The sequence below is a fragment of the Aythya marila genome (genome assembly GCF_965140915.1).
Source record: "Aythya marila genome assembly, chromosome: 3".
NCBI classification, from domain to species: Eukaryota; Metazoa; Chordata; class Aves; order Anseriformes; family Anatidae; genus Aythya; species Aythya marila.
Genome location: NC_139044.1, coordinates 48550038 through 48568383, shown reverse-complemented (window position 1 = coordinate 48568383; position 18346 = coordinate 48550038). Strand labels below are relative to the sequence as shown.

At 40.9% G+C, this 18346-nt stretch overlaps 2 protein-coding genes across 2 annotated transcripts in view; one reads left to right on the top strand and one right to left on the bottom strand.

Annotated features, from left to right (window-relative positions):
- Positions 1–10299, top strand: part of SLC22A3 (solute carrier family 22 member 3) — a 30885-nt gene extending 20586 nt beyond the window's left edge. The window contains exons 6-11 of the mRNA XM_082756432.1: positions 395–492; positions 629–843; positions 3746–3854; positions 4079–4191; positions 5459–5558; positions 6333–10299. Of these exons, the coding sequence (XP_082612558.1) occupies positions 395–492; positions 629–843; positions 3746–3854; positions 4079–4191; positions 5459–5558; positions 6333–6390 (693 nt within the window). The 3' untranslated portion in view covers positions 6391–10299. The remainder of the gene's footprint in view (positions 1–394; positions 493–628; positions 844–3745; positions 3855–4078; positions 4192–5458; positions 5559–6332) is intronic.
- A 145-nt stretch (positions 10300–10444) lies between these two features.
- Positions 10445–18346, bottom strand: part of PLG (plasminogen) — a 60370-nt gene continuing 52468 nt past the window's right edge. The window contains exons 33-39 of the mRNA XM_082756164.1: positions 16856–16949; positions 15233–15353; positions 14355–14429; positions 13845–13985; positions 13019–13125; positions 11918–12063; positions 10445–10768 (exon numbers count right to left, since the gene is read on the bottom strand). Coding sequence (XP_082612290.1) covers positions 10607–10768; positions 11918–12063; positions 13019–13125; positions 13845–13985; positions 14355–14429; positions 15233–15353; positions 16856–16949 — 846 coding nt within the window. The 3' untranslated portion in view covers positions 10445–10606. The remainder of the gene's footprint in view (positions 10769–11917; positions 12064–13018; positions 13126–13844; positions 13986–14354; positions 14430–15232; positions 15354–16855; positions 16950–18346) is intronic.

Here is an 18346-nt window from a genome sequence, read left to right as displayed (position 1 = left end):
TTCTGACAACCCGATAGCTTTGGCCATCCTGTGACATTCTCTACTCCAAGTGACTGTGACATTGCAAAAGCCATTTATTGTCTTTCAAGGCATTCCAGGTCAACCTCTCTCAGTTTACTCTGAGGAAATCATTTTTCTACTCTCTAGTCAAGATTTGGGATTTCTTTCCAATTTTTGCATGGTCGCTGTGAAGGAAAGCCAGCAGCTGTATTCAGCTGTAAGCTATTTCCCATAACTTCACACTCCTCTGGAGTGCTAAAAGCAGCAAACCAGGTCATCAGCACCTTTGCTTGCTTGACTGAAATACTGCTGAGCACGGCATTTACTTAGAAACCCTGCTCCAGTGCCTGCCTGACATCTGACAGCTGACTTTGCTGCTTGCCTTTCTCCTCAGATCACTGTTAGCAACGCAGAGGTCAGCAATCCCTCCTTTCTGGACCTGGTGAGGACTCCTCAGATGAGGAGAAACACGCTTATCCTGATGTATGCCTGGTGAGTGCCCACCTCAGTGCTACTTGTTACAAGGGTGAGGTGTTATCAAGAATAACCCCCTCGTGAATTTTAGGGTCTTTCTGGCTGCCTGCAGTCATTTGTTTGCCTCTCAGTATTTTTTCCCTTTGCTGTCTAGGTTCACAAGTGCCCTGATCTACCAAGGGCTTGTCATGCGCCTAGGAATTGTTGGAGGAAACCTCTACCTGGACTTCTTCATTTCAGGAGCTGTTGAGCTGCCTGCCGCTCTCCTAATTTTAGTGACAATTGATCGCTTTGGCCGGCGCCTTCCCTTCGCAATAAGCAACTTTGTGGCAGGAATTGCATGTCTCATTACTGCCTTCTTGCCAGAAGGTAATTTCCAACCCTTCCCAACATCAAGATCTTTAGGTCAATATCTTCTTTCTGACCCCTTAAGCAAGGACAGGAGGCCACACAAAGTGGTAGATAGAAGTACAAGCTGGCTGGTGATTCAAGCAACACCACAGTCATGAAACAATTCCTTATTTACTTATAGACTGTCCTGGGACATGTAATGGTCAGATCTCTGATGGGCAGTGAGCAGCATATGGGTGTAGTCATGGAAAATATGTATATAAAGGCCCTATATTGTTTTGAAGATGTGTGCAAGGGAAGAATATACTAACACGAGAGGAAGATACATTCCCTGACTTGGAAGACACTTAAAAATGGAAGAAATCAGTGATTTAGCTGAGGCACTGTTGGAGTCTCCTCATTCAAAAATAAAATGATGCCTAGAAAAATAAAATATGGCCTAACCTCTCAAGACCTTCCCCTGATGTCATGGCTCTCCTGGCACTGTCAGGTCATTCCAGCGGCCCAGCAATGCCAGGCTGCAATGTGCTCTGCCCACCCTTATTCTCCCCAGCCCTTCCATCCCCATCCAAACCACAACAGGGTGTAGGGTCTGCAGCAGGCAACAAGGACAGCTTCCCTGCCCTCACCCTCCCAGGGCTTTGGACAATGCTGAAGTGGGTAGAGAAAAGCTATGACTTTCAATTACATCACTCTTAACTGATTTCAAGAATGACCAAAGGGTCTGATATTGCTTGAAGGTTTCCCAGCACTCCATTCTTTTCTTTAAATTGTTTTCCCTCCTGTGCAGCTGTTTTATTGTACCACCAAGTGTGTATCCCCAGGGAAGCATTTGAAGGTGCTCTGCACCCTGTGTTACCATGTCAGTGTGCTTTGCCTCAGTATAGCTAGGAACTGGCAGCCAAACTGGCATTAGAGAGGCTGATTCCTCCCAGGGATGTTCCTATCAAAGCGAGTGACAATCCCGGCTAGCCTTAAAGGTTTTAGCTCCAGATTTTATCATGGGACAATAGTTTTTCTTGAGAAGAGCCACAGGGAGCCGCTTCAAGGTAAGACGTGTTGACAAGACCAGGCAGGTTTGCAGTGAGTGCAAAATGAAATACTTCAGAGAGGGGTGTTAGTTCACCTCCCTCTCAGTTAAGCTTCCTTCAGAGGGTTTTCTCCAAAAATACTTAAAATTGTATTGCATGTTTGAGGAGCTTCATTGCTTCAGTAGAAGTAGAAATGATGTGACAGGGATATGGAGCAGGAAGGTCAGTACTCTGTTGTGGTGCTGGCACTGGTGACTGTGAGACTGCACCCTGGGATGATGCAGTGTTGTCCTCACTTATTTGAGTTCATCAGCTAGACCACTGAAGTCTGTGAATGCTGGCTGGCTCTGCTCTGCTGATGGATCTTGCCCATGATCGCTTATGTCCCCACTGCTGCAAGCCTCTTTGACAAGCCATCAGGCCATGAGTGGGTGCCTGCCTGCTCTCCACCATGGGGCACTGCAATTCAGAAACAGAGGGCCCAGTCCTGGAGATCACAGATGGAACACCTGAGTCCCAAGTCCTGCTTTCAAGAGAAGTGTTTGCACAGATGTGAAATGAAGCGGCAACTTATGAGGGCTTGGTCACCCTGGGGTGCTCACACAGTTCAAGTCCCATGGCAGAGGGAAGAGCCACACGTGCGTCACCCTCACCTCAGGGGCCCAACAGACTGAAGGGGTGCCAGGGTGACAATGTGAATTTGTTTTGTTCTTTCCAGCCTTTGCTTTTCTTGCAAGTGTTTGAAAAAAGAGCTTTTCAGGGCAAAGGCAGTTTCGCAGCATGGGATGAAATTTGTTGGGGGGTTTGTTTGATTGTTTTGGAAGGGAAAAACATCCAAGCATCCATTTTCCACTTCAGAGCAAACTGAAATGTTTTCTTGTTCCTCCTATTTGAGTCATGAGAAAACACAGCCACTACCAGAGCCCTCTCCAGTGGCAGAGCTCCCCTTCGTGACAGGCTCAGGCTTGCTGTTTCACTAACCTCCCAGCCTGCCCTGTCATGGTTGTTTCATATGGCAGACTGTCCTCTTGCAAGGGCATTGCAGCAGTCCTTATTATGTTCCTTGTGGCTCTCTTCCAGAGGCCACCAGCTCTCCAGATAGGGCACGAGGACTGCTGAAGTGTTGCATACAGTGAGGCAGGATGACTCTGCCCTGTGGTGCAGATGTGACTATTGCAGAGACTGAGCAGAGCAGGGAGAGCTGGTCAGAGCGACCCAGAGCTGGCTGTGCCTTCACGAGGTACATGGCAAGGGTACTCAAAATTAACATGGTTAGGAGTGTGTCTAATGTGCAATGGCTAAACAAATAGTGAATTGTAGTTGGCCTGCTCTAAGGAGAACAGTGTTATACCCCTTGAATCATAAGGTTGGAATTTATTTCTGATTCTCCAAAGCAGTCTCTCATGATGTCGGAAAGCAATAAATGTCAATATAGATTGATATCTACAGCAGTGGTTTTTCAGTCTGACTTGCACTGATTCAGTGTTCCTGCATTGTAGTTTTCGCTGACAGGGCTTGGGGCTTATTCTTTTAGGAGCAGGAGAATAGAAACGGCATGGCTGAGGGAGACCCGTGATCCATTCAGCTCCATAACCAGCCTCTGACAAGGAGGGTGCGTGGTCACTCAGGCAGAGAGGAGTTGTTCCACCACCTATCACAGTTTTTTTTTTTTTTAAATATAGTTTTCTCACCCTTGCTTGTGTTTTACTGTGATCTGCACTTCATAGACAACAGGGCAGAGGCTTTCCTTGTGCCCCTATATCTGAGAAATGTTCTGCTGCAACCAGTGCAGGTACCGGAGTAAAATCCCTATAAGTGAGAGCTGGCTGGCAGCAGGCCGCAGGGTTTGGTAAAGCACGGCTCACCAGGGTTTCTTTTTGAACGGACAGATATCCCATGGCTCAAAACCACGGTGGCCACGCTGGGAAGGCTGGGCATCACAATCGCTTTTGAAATTGTCTACCTTGTGAACTCCGAGTTGTACCCAACAATACTGAGGTAAGTTGAAACTTTTCCCTCAGCTTTTCACCTATTTCACTGCTTTTGAGTAAAACTCACTTTTCTCCAGAGTTTCCTTACTGAACAGCAAGCTGCTCATCAGTGTGGATGGCATATACTGACAAGATAATTTTGGAGTTAATCCTACATGCTGCTTCTCAAACTGCTGCTCATCTGTTTGTTAAGCATCTCTCAAATATCTGGCACTATTTTTTTTTTTCCAGAAACTTTGGTGTTTCCCTGTGCTCGAGTTTGTGTGACCTAGGTGGGATCATAGCCCCATTCCTGCTTTTCCGACTAGCAGCTGTTTGGTTGGAGCTACCTCTAATTATTTTCAGTAAGAATTGACTTTAAATACACTTTTTGTTAATATATTTTCCTCCTAGCTGAGCTTTTTTCTTAGGGCAAAATTGTAGCATGGGCCTCATCTCCCACTCAAGCCAGCCCCTCTCAACCTTCACGTCTAGCAAAAGAGCCTAACCAGCAAATAGGTGAGGTATGGGTGGTTTCACAGCACACGATGGAAGATCTCAGGCCCTTTCAGTAACTTGGTTGAAAAACCATAGAAATTATGTGAGGTGTTTCGAGACTGAGAAATATTGCAGCTAAGTCCTGTAATTGCAGAGAAATAAGCTCAATCTCTGGATAATGGAGGTTGATGTCCTTTAATAAATATTTGTTGTTTTTTGTTTGTTTATTTGTTCCTTAGGGATATGGTTTAGTGGGGACTGCTAGCGTTAGGTCAGAGGTTGGACTCGATGATCTTGAGGTCTCTTCCAACCTAGAAATTCTGTGATTCTGTGATTCTGTGATTTGGTTAGTTGGTTTGCTTTTCTGTTTTGTATATACGGTTAAGACCGGATGTTATATTAGCCACAACTTCTTCCTCTAAAACTCTTTTCCTCAGTTTAATTTTGGAGAAATGAGCCCTATGAAATTAGTCTGCGGGAACAAAAAAAAAAAAAAAAAAAAAAAAAAGTAGATTTTTTCCAACAAGGAAGCTGAAGTCCGCAAATAAACCCATCTTAAAGGAAGTACATGTGGCTGGGAAAAAAGCAAAAGGGATAGAATAAAGTAAGAAGGGAAAATGGTGCTAATGGTAATAATGACAAATTTAGCTTTAAAACAAAAATGGAAAAACAAAAGACATTAAAAAAAAGACATTAAAAAATTACCATTATTCCAATAATAGACATTTATAGAAATATTGTGTTCACATTATCTAATCACACTATCTGCACCTGTTGAAGAACGTAAAATTTTGATCTTTAAATGATCCCTTTTGGGGTAATTCAGGCTGCAAATGAACCCATAGCCCTCAGGTGTTTTCTTTTGTTTTGTTTTGTTTGTTTGTTTTTTAATAGGTTAAAGTAATTTATCATGAAGGTGCTTTTACAAGCAGGATTAATCAGAAATACATGTTGCGCTTTAAACATCTCACTTTAATCTTAATCTGAGTAAGCCTTCCTCAGCTGATAAACCCTGAAAATAAGAAAAGTAACATTTTTTTATCGCTTTAACACTTTTACACTTTTTTATTGCTTTAACACAATTGCTATAATACTTTTTTATTGCTTTTTTTGTTTCTTCCGTGTCCACTGTAGGTATTCTTGCAGTTGTCTGCGGGATCCTAGTAATGCTTTTACCAGAGACAAAGGGAATCTCCTTACCAGAGACAGTGGAGGATGTAGAGCAGCTATCAAGGTATGATATGTATTTTCTTACTTTTACCCATGTGAGGTTTCCTTAGGGTGTCCTCCTCTAACCTTGTCATCTGTCATAAATGATTGATGTATTTTGAGTGTCAAAGTAAATTCCCTAATCAGGATGATACTATGAGCAGGTGATATTTTCCTCAATTTTCTTTTTCAGTACCACTAAGTCAGGTTGTTAAAAAACAAGAAACAACAACAACAAAATTATGGAGACAGGTCCTGTAAATACAGAAAAAATTCTCATAAGGGCACGAAGTTGTCCTGTGCACTTCTGGAAACAGAAAGTGATAGTGTACAAGGGAGAGGCTGCAAAACATAGCCTGCAGCTCTCTGGTCAGGAAAACCAGCCCTCACCTCAGTCAAAGCATCAAGTGAGGAAGGGCTTTTGATAATGGGAGCTTTTCCACAGTTTGTGAAGCCACTGAAAAGTCACCTACAAGATGAATTTGTAGCTGAAGAGATATAAACATAGTTTCCCCACTCCTAGGAAACTGCAAGTGAGATTCTTCATTGTGCTGCAGGCTTTCAGGGAACACACTGGCTTGCCTGGCAGTAGATTTCTTGAGGAGGTAGTGCCATAGATTAGTGTTTCACAGTGTGGTTTTGGATCCTGCATCAGCAACTTTTCCCCACTTTGATACACAAACAAAAGAATAAGGAAACTTTCTACACTGATAATAAACGTGCCAGTACTGTATCTTCAACTATAACTCTCTTTTCTCTTTTCTTCCACCTTTACGCCCCTCCTCTTCCATTTCTTCAGTCCTTATGGTAAATGCGGCAAGAAAAGGAAACATCGGGACACCAACTCTTATATTTGATCTTTGAAGGATGGCATTGAACAAAGAACCACGTTCCCACACTGGGAATTTATTCTGGCACTTTGCTGCCACTTTGAAGTTTGCTGCAGAGTGTGGATGAAAATGCATGTTCTTCTTCTAAGTGTAATGACATTCAGAACAAGCAGCGTATTTTTCTGTAAATATGGAATAAATTTGTTTTTTTTCTAAGTGCTGTTTCCAGAAAGGGAATATTCTTTGGTTTAGGTAGAACAGATCTGCTTAAAAAGATGCACTATCTAGCTCAGTGAGCTCTTATTTATTTATTTGTATATTTGAGCCATTTGTTTATTTCTATTGTTAGCATATACCCTTGGGTGAGGACAATTGGAAATGGTAAGAACTGGATGACTTTGGGGAAGGGAGGATGAGTATTTGAGCCCATTCTTCTTCGCCCTTGGAGAATCTGGACAGAGAAGAGAAGAGAAGACGTCTTGTGAGGGAGGGTGCTGGTCAGGGCAGACCTTTCTGAGGTCAGGAGGGATGAGACCAGGAGATCCTCACCCCAGCCTGCTCCTATCTCCCAGTGACACTCTGTGACAAAAGCCCTGCCCATTAACGGTCTTTCTTGAATGTGGCAGCACTCCTCTTCCTCCTCTCCTGTTATGTGGCTGTGACAAGGCATTAGCTCTGCAGGTCAGATCATACAGCTGCCCACCACTGCCTCCTTCCAGGCCCTGTTGGGGTTCATGTGCCAGATATGCTGATTTTTTTATTTTTATTTTTTTTTATGTTCTAAGCTACAGTCTCTGTCCATTCCTGCAAACCAAATCACCTCACTCTGACAAGGGCCAAGCTGACTCCCAGAGCTGCTCTTATTCACACCATTGGCCATCTTTCTGCCTTGGGGATAAGTTATCTGGGATGCTGACAGAGATGTTTAGCTGTCTTGGGAAAATGAGCAGGGACAAGACAAGTTTGGTTATGGAGGGAAGTATTAACTGGACCCAGTTGTTTGAAGCTGACCTGTAGCAAGTGTTTGGATCTGTGGCTCTGCAAGCAGACAGCTGGCACAACCTGCCTTTGTTTTGGTCCCTGTGAGCTTCTCCACCAAGAGTTGGGTCCTGGCCAGAGCCAGACAGTCAATACAGTGTCCTTACGGTGAAGGATGTGAGAGTGGCATCCAAATGATATACTGTTAACAATGGAGAATTAAACCAAAGAAAGACATTGAGCTGTTGTAGAGGGCTTTATTAGCTCAGAACAAAATATTTGGCATAGGCAAATATAGGAATGGGTTTTAAGGCTTCATAACACAAATGAGTGATGCTAACATTAAGGTCAGTGCAGCTGAATGACTACTGCTGCAGTCTTATCATCTTAAGAGCGCAAAAAGACTGCTGTGCATGGGGATTTCCTGTGGTGAGGAGTATAGCAGACATTTCAACAGTTCCTGGCTCTTCCTCCCTTTTCCCAGCAACTGCCCACACCACCAACCATGCTGGAGGAAAACAGGATCTATGTTAGTAATCTCAAATTAAAGTTTGCATGCTTTGAATAGTTAGCAATGAAAGTCTGTCTTTCAAGGCTATTCTTAATTTCCTCTGAGGCATAGCTGGAGGTCAAAAGGATGCTTAGCAAAAGTCAGGAGTGATTGGAAGGTATGAAACTAAATGCATATGTCATAACATCTGGCAAATTGGTGATTAGCATATGGCCTGAAATTGGAGTTACTGGTGTGGGGGGGACACTCCTCCTACACCAATGTGATCATCCTGTGGCAGCTGTAAGCTCCCCAGGGCTGTCTGGCAGAGACCAGCCCTGAACTGGAAGCCATGGGTTTGCACTGCCCTGGTGCAAACCCTGGGCAAACCCGCTGCTGTGTCTCAGTGTGGGGTGGGAGCACAGAACTCAGCCCTGGCTTCTTGGCAGCCAGCCAGACCCCACTGGCCCTTGGGAGGCATGGGGAGGTGCTCAGATGTGATGCTGGATGAGCTAAGCCTCCATTTTCCCTTTAATGCTTCTCCTTCGTGAATTTTGTTTTATTTTTTATACAGTTTCGTAGACATTGCAGCAGTCTGGGAAGAACGGTGAAGGTCATTCAAAGCTATAATTCATTGACGAACTAATGTCAATATTATTTGCCAGCTGTTGCTGTTTGTAGATGACTGAAAGGTGCTTGAGAAGTGAGAGGGGTGAAGGCTTGTTTCTGGCCTTTTGGATTGTGCTTTGTTTTGCATAGCACCATACATTGCTTGGAAGAGGATACAAGTAAAATATTCTTGTATGTAAACTAACTAGAGGCAGTGTCAGAAGATTAAATTTATTTATGTTATAAGAATTAATTATGTAGAGAACATCAGAAAAAAGGCTGTGTATGTGTTCTGACTTTAATACAATAACAATGAATGCCAACAGGAGGTCTAAATTCAGGACAAGTTTATATTCAGTAATGGCTCCTGTGCTAACTCTTACCCATAACAGGTAGATTTTGTAAGATGGAGAATCCTTCTGTGTCTGTGTGAATTTGGGCTGCCCCTTGAAGGCTGTGAAAAGTAACCTGTTAGCACGGCCTGGTGATGATGGGGTTACACAGCCTTGGGTGAGTGGCAAACATTGCCAGCTTTAGTTGTCTTGCATGTGATAGACACCTCATTCTAGAAGCTCAATGAATGATGTGATCTATTGTGATATATATGTGATATATTGTCATTGACACTCTCATAGAAGGAAAAGATCACAATTTACACAATTTACATGCTTTAAAGAGTTATCATTTAGGTGGGCTGTGTATAGCCTCTCAGGCATGTCTGGACATTTTTAGCCAGAATATAATCTCCCATTACAGTCTACGGGAGAAAAACAAACAAACAAAAAACAACAAAACAAAACAAAAAACTGCTAGAATGCAGCCCATCTCCTCCATGGGCACTTGTTCTTGGGGGAAGCCATGGAAAATGTGAATGCATTTCTAGGGAGGGTGACATGATTCACAAACAGCAGGAACTTATTGGACAACTGAAATCAGTTATTTTTATGATGTGTTTTGGGAGGAAAATCTCTTTTTGGACAACAGAAAACAGACAATAGATGAAGAACAAAGAAAAAATAAAAAATGTAAAATGAAACATAAAATCCCCATAATGGAAAGAGAGGTAACTTCTGAAATGCTTCATGGTTCAGAAATTTGTCATTACTTGGCAGAGAGACCAGGAGAGCTTTTTCCCCTAGTGTGTATAACTGCACATGTATATTCAGCAGATCAGCATTGAATTTTGGGGGTCTTTTCTGGTCTTTTCTTTCAAACATCAAGAAGAAATTTGCCATTATAGCACCACATAGAAGTAGCTGTATTTTAAGAGATGTTGGTCTAGGGGAACAGATTTCATTTCCTGTAACCACAAGCCTGTGTACTTCCTTTTCTTTTAGAGAAAAAAAAATACAAGTAACGATTATACAGTAAAACAAAGTTAGTGAAACAAGACTGGTACTGTGGACAATGAAAGTTTGTAATATGTTACATGCATTGTCATTACTTGCTGTAGTGATTGACATCAGCTATTTCTTTGTCTTCACTATGGGCTAACTTTGTGGTCAGGGTTTTTTTTTATTCACTGTTTTATATCTCTGATGGAACATTTGTACTTCTGCTGACACATATTTATATGTCAATAAAAAATATGAAAATACAAACCAATTGTGTTTGCTTCTTTTTCTTCTGTTCTATGTATTTAATGCTATCAGAAATATCTAATAAAACTTCACAGGCATAAAAGACAAATACAGTGAGTTTCTTCTTTGTTTTGTGTCCCTGAATTGGTAAAAGGATGAAACAACTCATAGAAAATGAGAAGTATTCTCCTTTTTTCCTTTGTTTGAGACACAACATCTTGGGAAATACAACAAGAAAAAGTCATTGTAGAGTCTCATATAAGATTGAAATGCAGGTGTCCAGTTCCAGTTGATGTTGTTTTTCTGACAAGTATTTCAAAGGTGGGTAGGTCTATTGTCAGACATAGCAAACCACAGAATATACAGAAGGAGGGTAACACACCATCAGTTGGGTTTCTTGGCAATAAACATTAACTTATATCAATTTTAAATGGATGATCATATTTATTTTACTTTTTGTTTTGTTTTGTTTTGTTTTTTTGTTTTGTTTTTTAAATGAATGATTGTAGCTTTAATATTGCACTTGGAATCTTGTAATTTCTAATGTGCATACTGCTTTCCAGGAGAGGGCAGTCCATACCCAGTATCAGTTGTTTTCCATTACACTCCTAATCCAAGGAATATAATTAGAAACTCGAACATAAACTCCAGGTTTCATGGGTTGGGCACAGCCAAGGCCCCAAGAAGTGACTCCATGTTGGACAAATTTATCTTGGTCCAGACAGACTAGAGGTCCTCCACTGTCCCCCTAAACAGAGTGAGAAAGAACAGAATGAAAGACCAGTGTGCAAAGCGTGGCACTCTTACAGGAGGCACAGAAATATCTCTTGCATGAGAGGTCTTCATATGTTAAAAGAAAGCACTGGAGCTTTAACCAGAAAGGAGCTTTCTAACACATACTGTAAAGTTCTCTCTTCTTGTCAACTCTTCTAGTCAAATAAATGTCAACATCAGGAATCTTACTGCCCTTAGTAACTGTTAATCTGTGCTTCCTTCCTCAGTCTCTTCTCTGAGGTGTTTACAGCTTCATGGTCAGAGACCAAGTGAGTGCATGCATTCAAGACATAGTTATTAAGACGTGAATGCACATCCCTCAATGGCTTGCTTGAGCATCACCGTACTTGTGAATAGGGTAGCTGTGCTGTGTTGGCAGTGGTGTTGACTTGCCTACTGAGGCAGGCAATCTGCTGGTTTTGGACTTCTTTCCAGAGTCATCTCTACCTTTTCAGGGAAGAAAAGTCTCCAGTTTTATTCAGTATGTTAAGCATTTCTAAGCCTTTTCATGCATTTAAATAAACCAAAGAACTAAATTTCAAAACAGAATTCCGGAGAAGCCTTCATGCTTTGCTTGTGAGATATTACGAGCAATTGCCAACTATATTCTTCCTTTTCAGCAAAAGGAAAGTTCAGCATGAAGATTGCTTCATATGGAGTGACTTGCACAGGCATTGATGCTTGGTAACTCGTTGTTCCTTTGGCCTTTGGTATGCCTAAATGGCAAACTCCACTCTACTGATCCTTTAATGCTAACTGGGATGACTTGGATTGTTAACTTAGCTATAGTATTGGAGCTAGTCTAACTGAGACAAACAAAGTGGTCTGGAAAAACATCAGACCATTAGTCATTCCAGGCTGGTTCCCATACACCTGGCTCAGGCTGCCATGTATTTCCATTTGCTTTGTAGTTCAGAAGTATCTGAAAAATTACCTGCCGTGCTTCCTAGCAGCATATGAAGGAGCAAAGAAAGAATAGAATCCACATGCATTTTTCAGCCCTTAAACCAGGTGGTGTGGCAACATCCTGAGGCTAATTTTAAGCCTCTAAGGAACAGAAGGCAACGTACTATCTGATCGGAAAACATTTACAATAAAAACTGATACTCATAGAATTTCTTACCTGGCAGCTATCTGTACCTCCATGAATATTCCCAGCACACAGTTCATGACTTTTGACTTTCCCATTCAAAAATTCAGGGCGGTTGCATATTTTATTCTCAATTACAGGGAAACCAGTTTCTTTTAAGTAGCCATCACCACCAGTTCCTTTGCAAATGAACAATATATATTAAAATAATAATAAAAAACAGCACAATGAATGACAAAGGTAAGTGAGCATCTCTGCAAAACAACATTGTGATAGGAATAAGCAGTAAAATAAGTGTAGCATTTGTGCACTATGCATGTACTTTCCATGTATAACATAGAGTGATTCCAAAATCAGTAAGTGTTATCAGCATCATGGCACTTATAATCCTCTACCACCCACCAAAATCCACATTGCACTGCTTGCCCTTACTGTTCCAACAGTAAATCCATATGGATTCAGTACCCACAATATTTGGGGGAGTCATTCCCAAGCCATTTTATTTGTCAGTATCTGAGAATTTCTCTCTGTGGAAGAAAGCAGGTAGGAAGTAGGCAATTGAAAATGGCATGACGGGCAGAAGCAAGGAGGCAGAGAAGATAAGATGCTCTTCTCAGACAAGACAAAGTAGGAGGTGTGAAAATGTGAGCATGTTTATATTTGAGTGAGGCCTTGTGAACAAGGCTGGTTGGGAGAAAAATCACTGGAGAGAATGAGCAAACTGACTTCATGTGATTAAGAAATAGCCTAAATCTAGAAAAACTTTCCTTCTGAATGTGTAAAAGACCACTTTGAGGAAAAGCACAGTGGACTGAGAAATGAGTAAATATCACAGAATCACAGAATTGATGTCCTTAGGTCTGTTTCTCCTCTTTTAGTACTTGTTTAGGGAGTTTCAATTTACATCAGTCTGAGTGATTTTGGACAATCTAAATCAGGAGACATTGGAAAGAAAAGCAGTACCTGATGAATTGTGATGAAGCATCATAAAATTATAGAATCATCTAGGTTGGAAAATATGGACACTTACAAGCTCTTTTTTGAGTGTTTTTGGCACACAGTGAATGTATTTTGGACACAAGTCTATACCCAGCTCCAAAAATGGAGCTTTTGGGTGTGTTAATTCTGTCTCACCTCTTGTATCTCCCCAACCTGTCACATAGCACTCCTCTCTTCCTCCTAACACAGAATTTTCTTTAGGCAAGCAAACTGGGATTACATGATTATTGATGATTGCTGGGCTGAAAGAAACAAACAAAACACTCATTCAGGAGCAATCATTAAAGCATTTATCCTTCATAGTACCTTCAGTTTTCTAAAGAGATTTTATACAGTCAGCCTTTTTTTTTTTCCCTTGAAATCCTAAGCTTCAGGTAAATGTTTTTTGTTGTTGGTGGTGGTGTTGTCTCCAACAGCATGTTGGAGAGAGTTTCATACCAATGGAAACATATGCAAGCAGGGCCAACCAAAGGTATTGTATCAAAAGTTCATACTACTTGCCTGCACAGAGGACAACTACTGGAAAAAATCCCCTCACTCTATCATGGAAAAAGTATGGGTTCACACATATTAACATTGCAGCTTTCAATCCTCATTACCTTACCAAAGTAGAAGTGTGTAGGGAGAGATGCACAGTGAAAGCTCTTCTAGGCACAACCTCCATCTACTCTGCTGCCTCCACCTTGCCTCACAATGGCTGGCACCAAGCACATTGCCAGCCTGTGTCACCATCCCTAGTCATCCTCCCCTCCCAAAGCAGCCCCTTCCCTTTCTGAAGCCCTGCAACTGAATCACCCTGCTTTCCACTGGAGTTTCTGCAGAAAGGGAACAAAGAGAGGGCCACAGCATGTAAAGAAATATACATTTCAACGACACCCCCAACCAATCACTATTTAGTCAAAATAGAGGCACACCAAAACTGTCCTGTCAGAATGAAGGAACACTTCAGGTGAAATGATACCTCTTCAGTTTTAGTAGAGCAATGTCCACTCTGTGCGGTTCCTTGAACAATTTCTCAACATCTATTTTCTGCACTGATGACTCCAATGCTCTTTCTCTGTGTAATCCAAGATATACTTTATATGCAGATGGCCGTGATGACCTATTGGAAATGATTGCACACAATGAGCTGATGAATGCACACCCAGGAAGTAGAACTCTTATGACACTGTTGGGCACCTTCTGCTATCAAAAGAAGAAAAGTAAAGCCAGCTTTGGCATAAGCTTAGTTTTGTAATCCTTTATTATGGCCTACAAAATCAAACCTTGCTGGATAAATTTAACACTTCTCACTCCTTGTTTTTCAGTCAAAACTCTGCTTTAATGAATGACAAATAGCCTCGGCTCAATTCTTGTATGTGCAAACTGAGTAGAGAGACAGCTCAGGTTGGTTATTAGGCCCATTTTGTTTCTCCTCTTATTTTCTATCTCATATTTAAGAATTCTGATGCAGATTATGATGGATACTTACTTTTCTAGGCAGTGAGCAGCAGTAAGAACCCACTGTGGGTCTATCAGAGTTCCCCCACAGAAATGCAGGCCAAAACTGTAATACAGCAGAAATTAAGGTTTAAGGTGGGCAAGTCAATTGCACATCACTGCAGTTCATCAGTTAACCCTTCTAGCACAGCCTTTACAAACTGAAGCTCTTATTCTGCATTTTTATTAGGAATCAAACACTTAACTTTCCTTGAACAATATTTCTTACAAGGACAGTAGTGTTGTGTAGACATTTTTACAAAAACAGCTTTATTGTTGTTGTTGTTATTATTATTATTATTATTATTATTATTATTATTATTAACCAGTGTTTTTATTAGTGGAAAGCCTTATGCACACTTTGTATACTTTTTATGCACTTATGTATACTTTTTTAGAGATCATGGCTTTTATCCAGCTCTGATCCTAGTCAGAAAGCTTTGGAACTGGCCTTGATTCCTAAACAAGATCTGTAGTAGCTATTAATTTAAATTGTTTCCTCTCCTTGTAGGATACTGACTCTACAGCAGGACATAATAACAGATTTAACTTCTTTCTTCCTTTTAGTGAAATAACAGCATTTTTCAAATTAGCAATTGTGCCTATTCTATAGGTATTTGTCATAAAATAAGAGTATTCTGGGTTATCTAAATTACCTTCTAAAAGATTATTAAACAACCTAATTTAGAATAAATGAATAGCCTAATAAAGTTTATTTTCAACTTTTAGTTTAGAGGCATTTAAGCCTTCTACAGTTTTTAAATGCAAATTAAGTTTTCCCTTAGAGTGTTGCAACCATGTACAGTAACATCCTGTGAGATGCAAAAGTTTCTTGATTGTGAAGTCTAGCGTGATGGTGAATGGCTATACCTTGTTCGGAGACTGATTTGCCAGGGCCAGGAGTGTGGATGTGAAATACACCCAGCAACAATCCTTTGAGCACACAACTTTTGTTTGACCTTGGATTTCCCACACTCATACTGAGCAGGAGCTACAGAATAAGAAAAAAAAAATTCCCTATGAGGAACTTTGGAGTATTTGCTATATGTATTCACTCTGCACTCAGAAAACTAGAAGTTGAACCTCTTATACTTATCTCTTCACGTTTTGATCTGCAGGCAGTTATATACTACATACCATCTATGTTTCGTTAGGTTACCTTCACCTGCCACGCTTAAAAATGTCTGGTAATTTTTTTTCTCATATGCTTCTTGGTTTTTAGCAAAATACACGATTAAAACTCCAATGAGGTGGAAAAAAAAAAAAGGAGTGGAGGGAAGAAGAAAAGAGAAAGAAGAAATAAATTCTCCCAACATCTTTAAATGTATTCTTACAAATGACAGCAATGCAAAAGCTGCAGAGCCAGCTGTATTCAAACTAATCTTAGTGGTACAGCACATGAAATTCAATCCCTGTCTCTGTGGAAAAAAAAAAATCTGTCCACTCTTATGCCAGGCTTCAGATGTCTCAGAACTATTCAAAAATGGCAGATTTTATTTAGCCATGGAAAACTGACTCTTAACAACATGGCATATAGATTTGTTTTTGTCAGCAAAAGGAACTAAATAACGAAGCTGAAGGCAAAAGCATATTTCCTCTGCTTTTTAAGTGAACAACAAAAAAAAAGTACTTTAAAAAGAAAATGGATCCTCAAATGAAGACAATAATCGCTTGAAAATGCATTTTTTCCCCTACAAGTCCCAGCCCAACACTTTCAAGGCAGTAGTACTTTCATAGTTACGCTATGTGCAAATTATAGAGCATCTTATTCTTGTTTGTTCTGTTTTGGGGTCTTGATCAGAGGTACATAAACATATAAGCATATTTTCTGTTGCTTGCAGCTGAGAGGATAAAGCATCAAGAAAGTCACCCTTGTTTTGAGTGGGAACTATTTCCTGGCCTGGCTTTTGTTGTGATGGACACGAAAGGATTTGAAATCAAAATGCCGTAAAACATTATGACTATCTACATTTTTACACCACCTCATTCAGAGTTCTGAACTGCGTTATTAATAATGAACAAGACAAGGGAATTTGGTTAAATACTGGGGGCCAGAAGAGGGACAATCTGTTTTACATCCAGGTCAGAACCAGAGTCACATGAGCAGGGGATGCAAAAATTTTGCTGAGGTAAGAGTATTCCTTGTTCAGCCTGGCCACACGCATCTTATGACTCAGTTGTGCCAGGTGACCAAGCAGGAGCAGGGACAATTTCTGCAGGACAGCCACATTTTGAAATACCTGGCAAAACCCCCATGGGCTTCAGTGTGCTCCAGGAAAATCTTGTGTTCTACTTGGGGTTTCTGAGGAGTAAGCACTACTCTTAAGAATTCAGACACTAGTTTCAAGCATTACTTCCCCAAAGCCTTAATCTTTCTAAAGCTATTTCACTGTCTTAGAATAGTCTTTCAGATTAATCACTGAATGCTCTCCAGAGGTCATAAAAGATGGTCATATAAGAAAGAGAGACACTAGTCTTTAAAGGAATAATTACGGCACTTGGGAATGTCACAGTACTCCCAGGCTTTTCTTGGGTCTGTTGTGTAGCACCAAGGTCCATTCACATCTCCATCAGGATTCCTGCAATACTGTAACAAAGAATGAAGATACCAGCTATTAACAAGAAGAGGAAGAAAAAAAAATCTAATGCATGTTTCAGAATAAAATCAAATTAAATTTGGGAAATAAATTTCAATTCCTTCCTGATAAATTGTTTCTATTTCATTAAAAAAAAAAAAAAAAAAAGTGTAATTTTTCTGTTTTCTGTGTGAGTTTAAAAAAAGATAGTAAAAACAAAATCTCTTCAACTGTCTCCTGGCAGCAAGCTTCTCTAGAGCAAGCTTGGATTTCTGACCTCTCAAGAAATGTAGGAGATCTTGACCTAGAGGTTTTCTGAAGCACTGAATTGTCAACTCCTACTTCCATTGTAGTTAGCAGGAACAGCAGTGTCAGCTCTGAGGTCTTTTCACACCCACTCTGTTTTCATGATTGTGGGGTAAGTAGGTATTGTGTAAGGTGATCTTGCTCAACTTAGTGTTGCCTATGAGTCCCAGGGGCAGGGGTGTAGTGTTCACCCACACACGTAGGGTTTTGGGTTAGCTGAATTTTGTTGTGATGAACCCTACTGTGTAGGGTTCACAGGCTGTGCTGACTAATCTCCATCAGCAGATACATCATACAGTTGCAAGCTCTCACATGGAAGCATGTGAATTTAGGCAGTGTCATCTCAAATCAAATCCCACCATCTGCACATGCCTTTATTGACCACCCTAAAAGACAGAAAGCAAGACCACTCAGCCCTGAGGTAGCATCTCACTCCTACAGGCTTAACACAGTCCTGGTCTTCCAGAACATCTTCACCCTCTGTGCCCTGCCCAGAGCTAGCATTCGGTAAGTAATGCAGACAGGAGGGGAGATGGGGTATAGACAGAGACAGACTGCCACATTGCCCACAGAAGTTAGAAACAAGAAAAGAAAACAGTTTGAGCTCCTGGACTCTGATTTCCCATTGTAGTCTCCTCTTTATTTAAGAAATTCTACCAGGTACTTTTCTAGTTATAGAAGAAACTATACTCTTGAATTATAACCCATGCCTTAGAAAAAAGGAGAGGGTAATTGCTTCCCTTCTACAAGAGTCCCTACTAATTACTGTATGCAAGTGCCAAAAGGTTATGGTGAGCAGATTTTCATAGAGCATTCCCCCAGTCTGAGCTGGAATTCAATAAAGTCTATGTGACACTATCAGAGAAACGGCTAAAACAAGCTCTAAAGTCATGTACCTGGGAAAAAAAATCAAGCTGGCAGCATCAAGCAAGCTCTTTATGTCACATTCACAGCTAGCCACAAACTGGACAAGCATGTATGTGGGATGTTACAAGCTGGAAACATACAGCTGGAAACATAAAATCTTTTAATGGGTACACATGTTAAGACTAGAGATAAAGTTTAGAGATGGAGAATGAGTTACAGAATGGGTCAGAAGCAT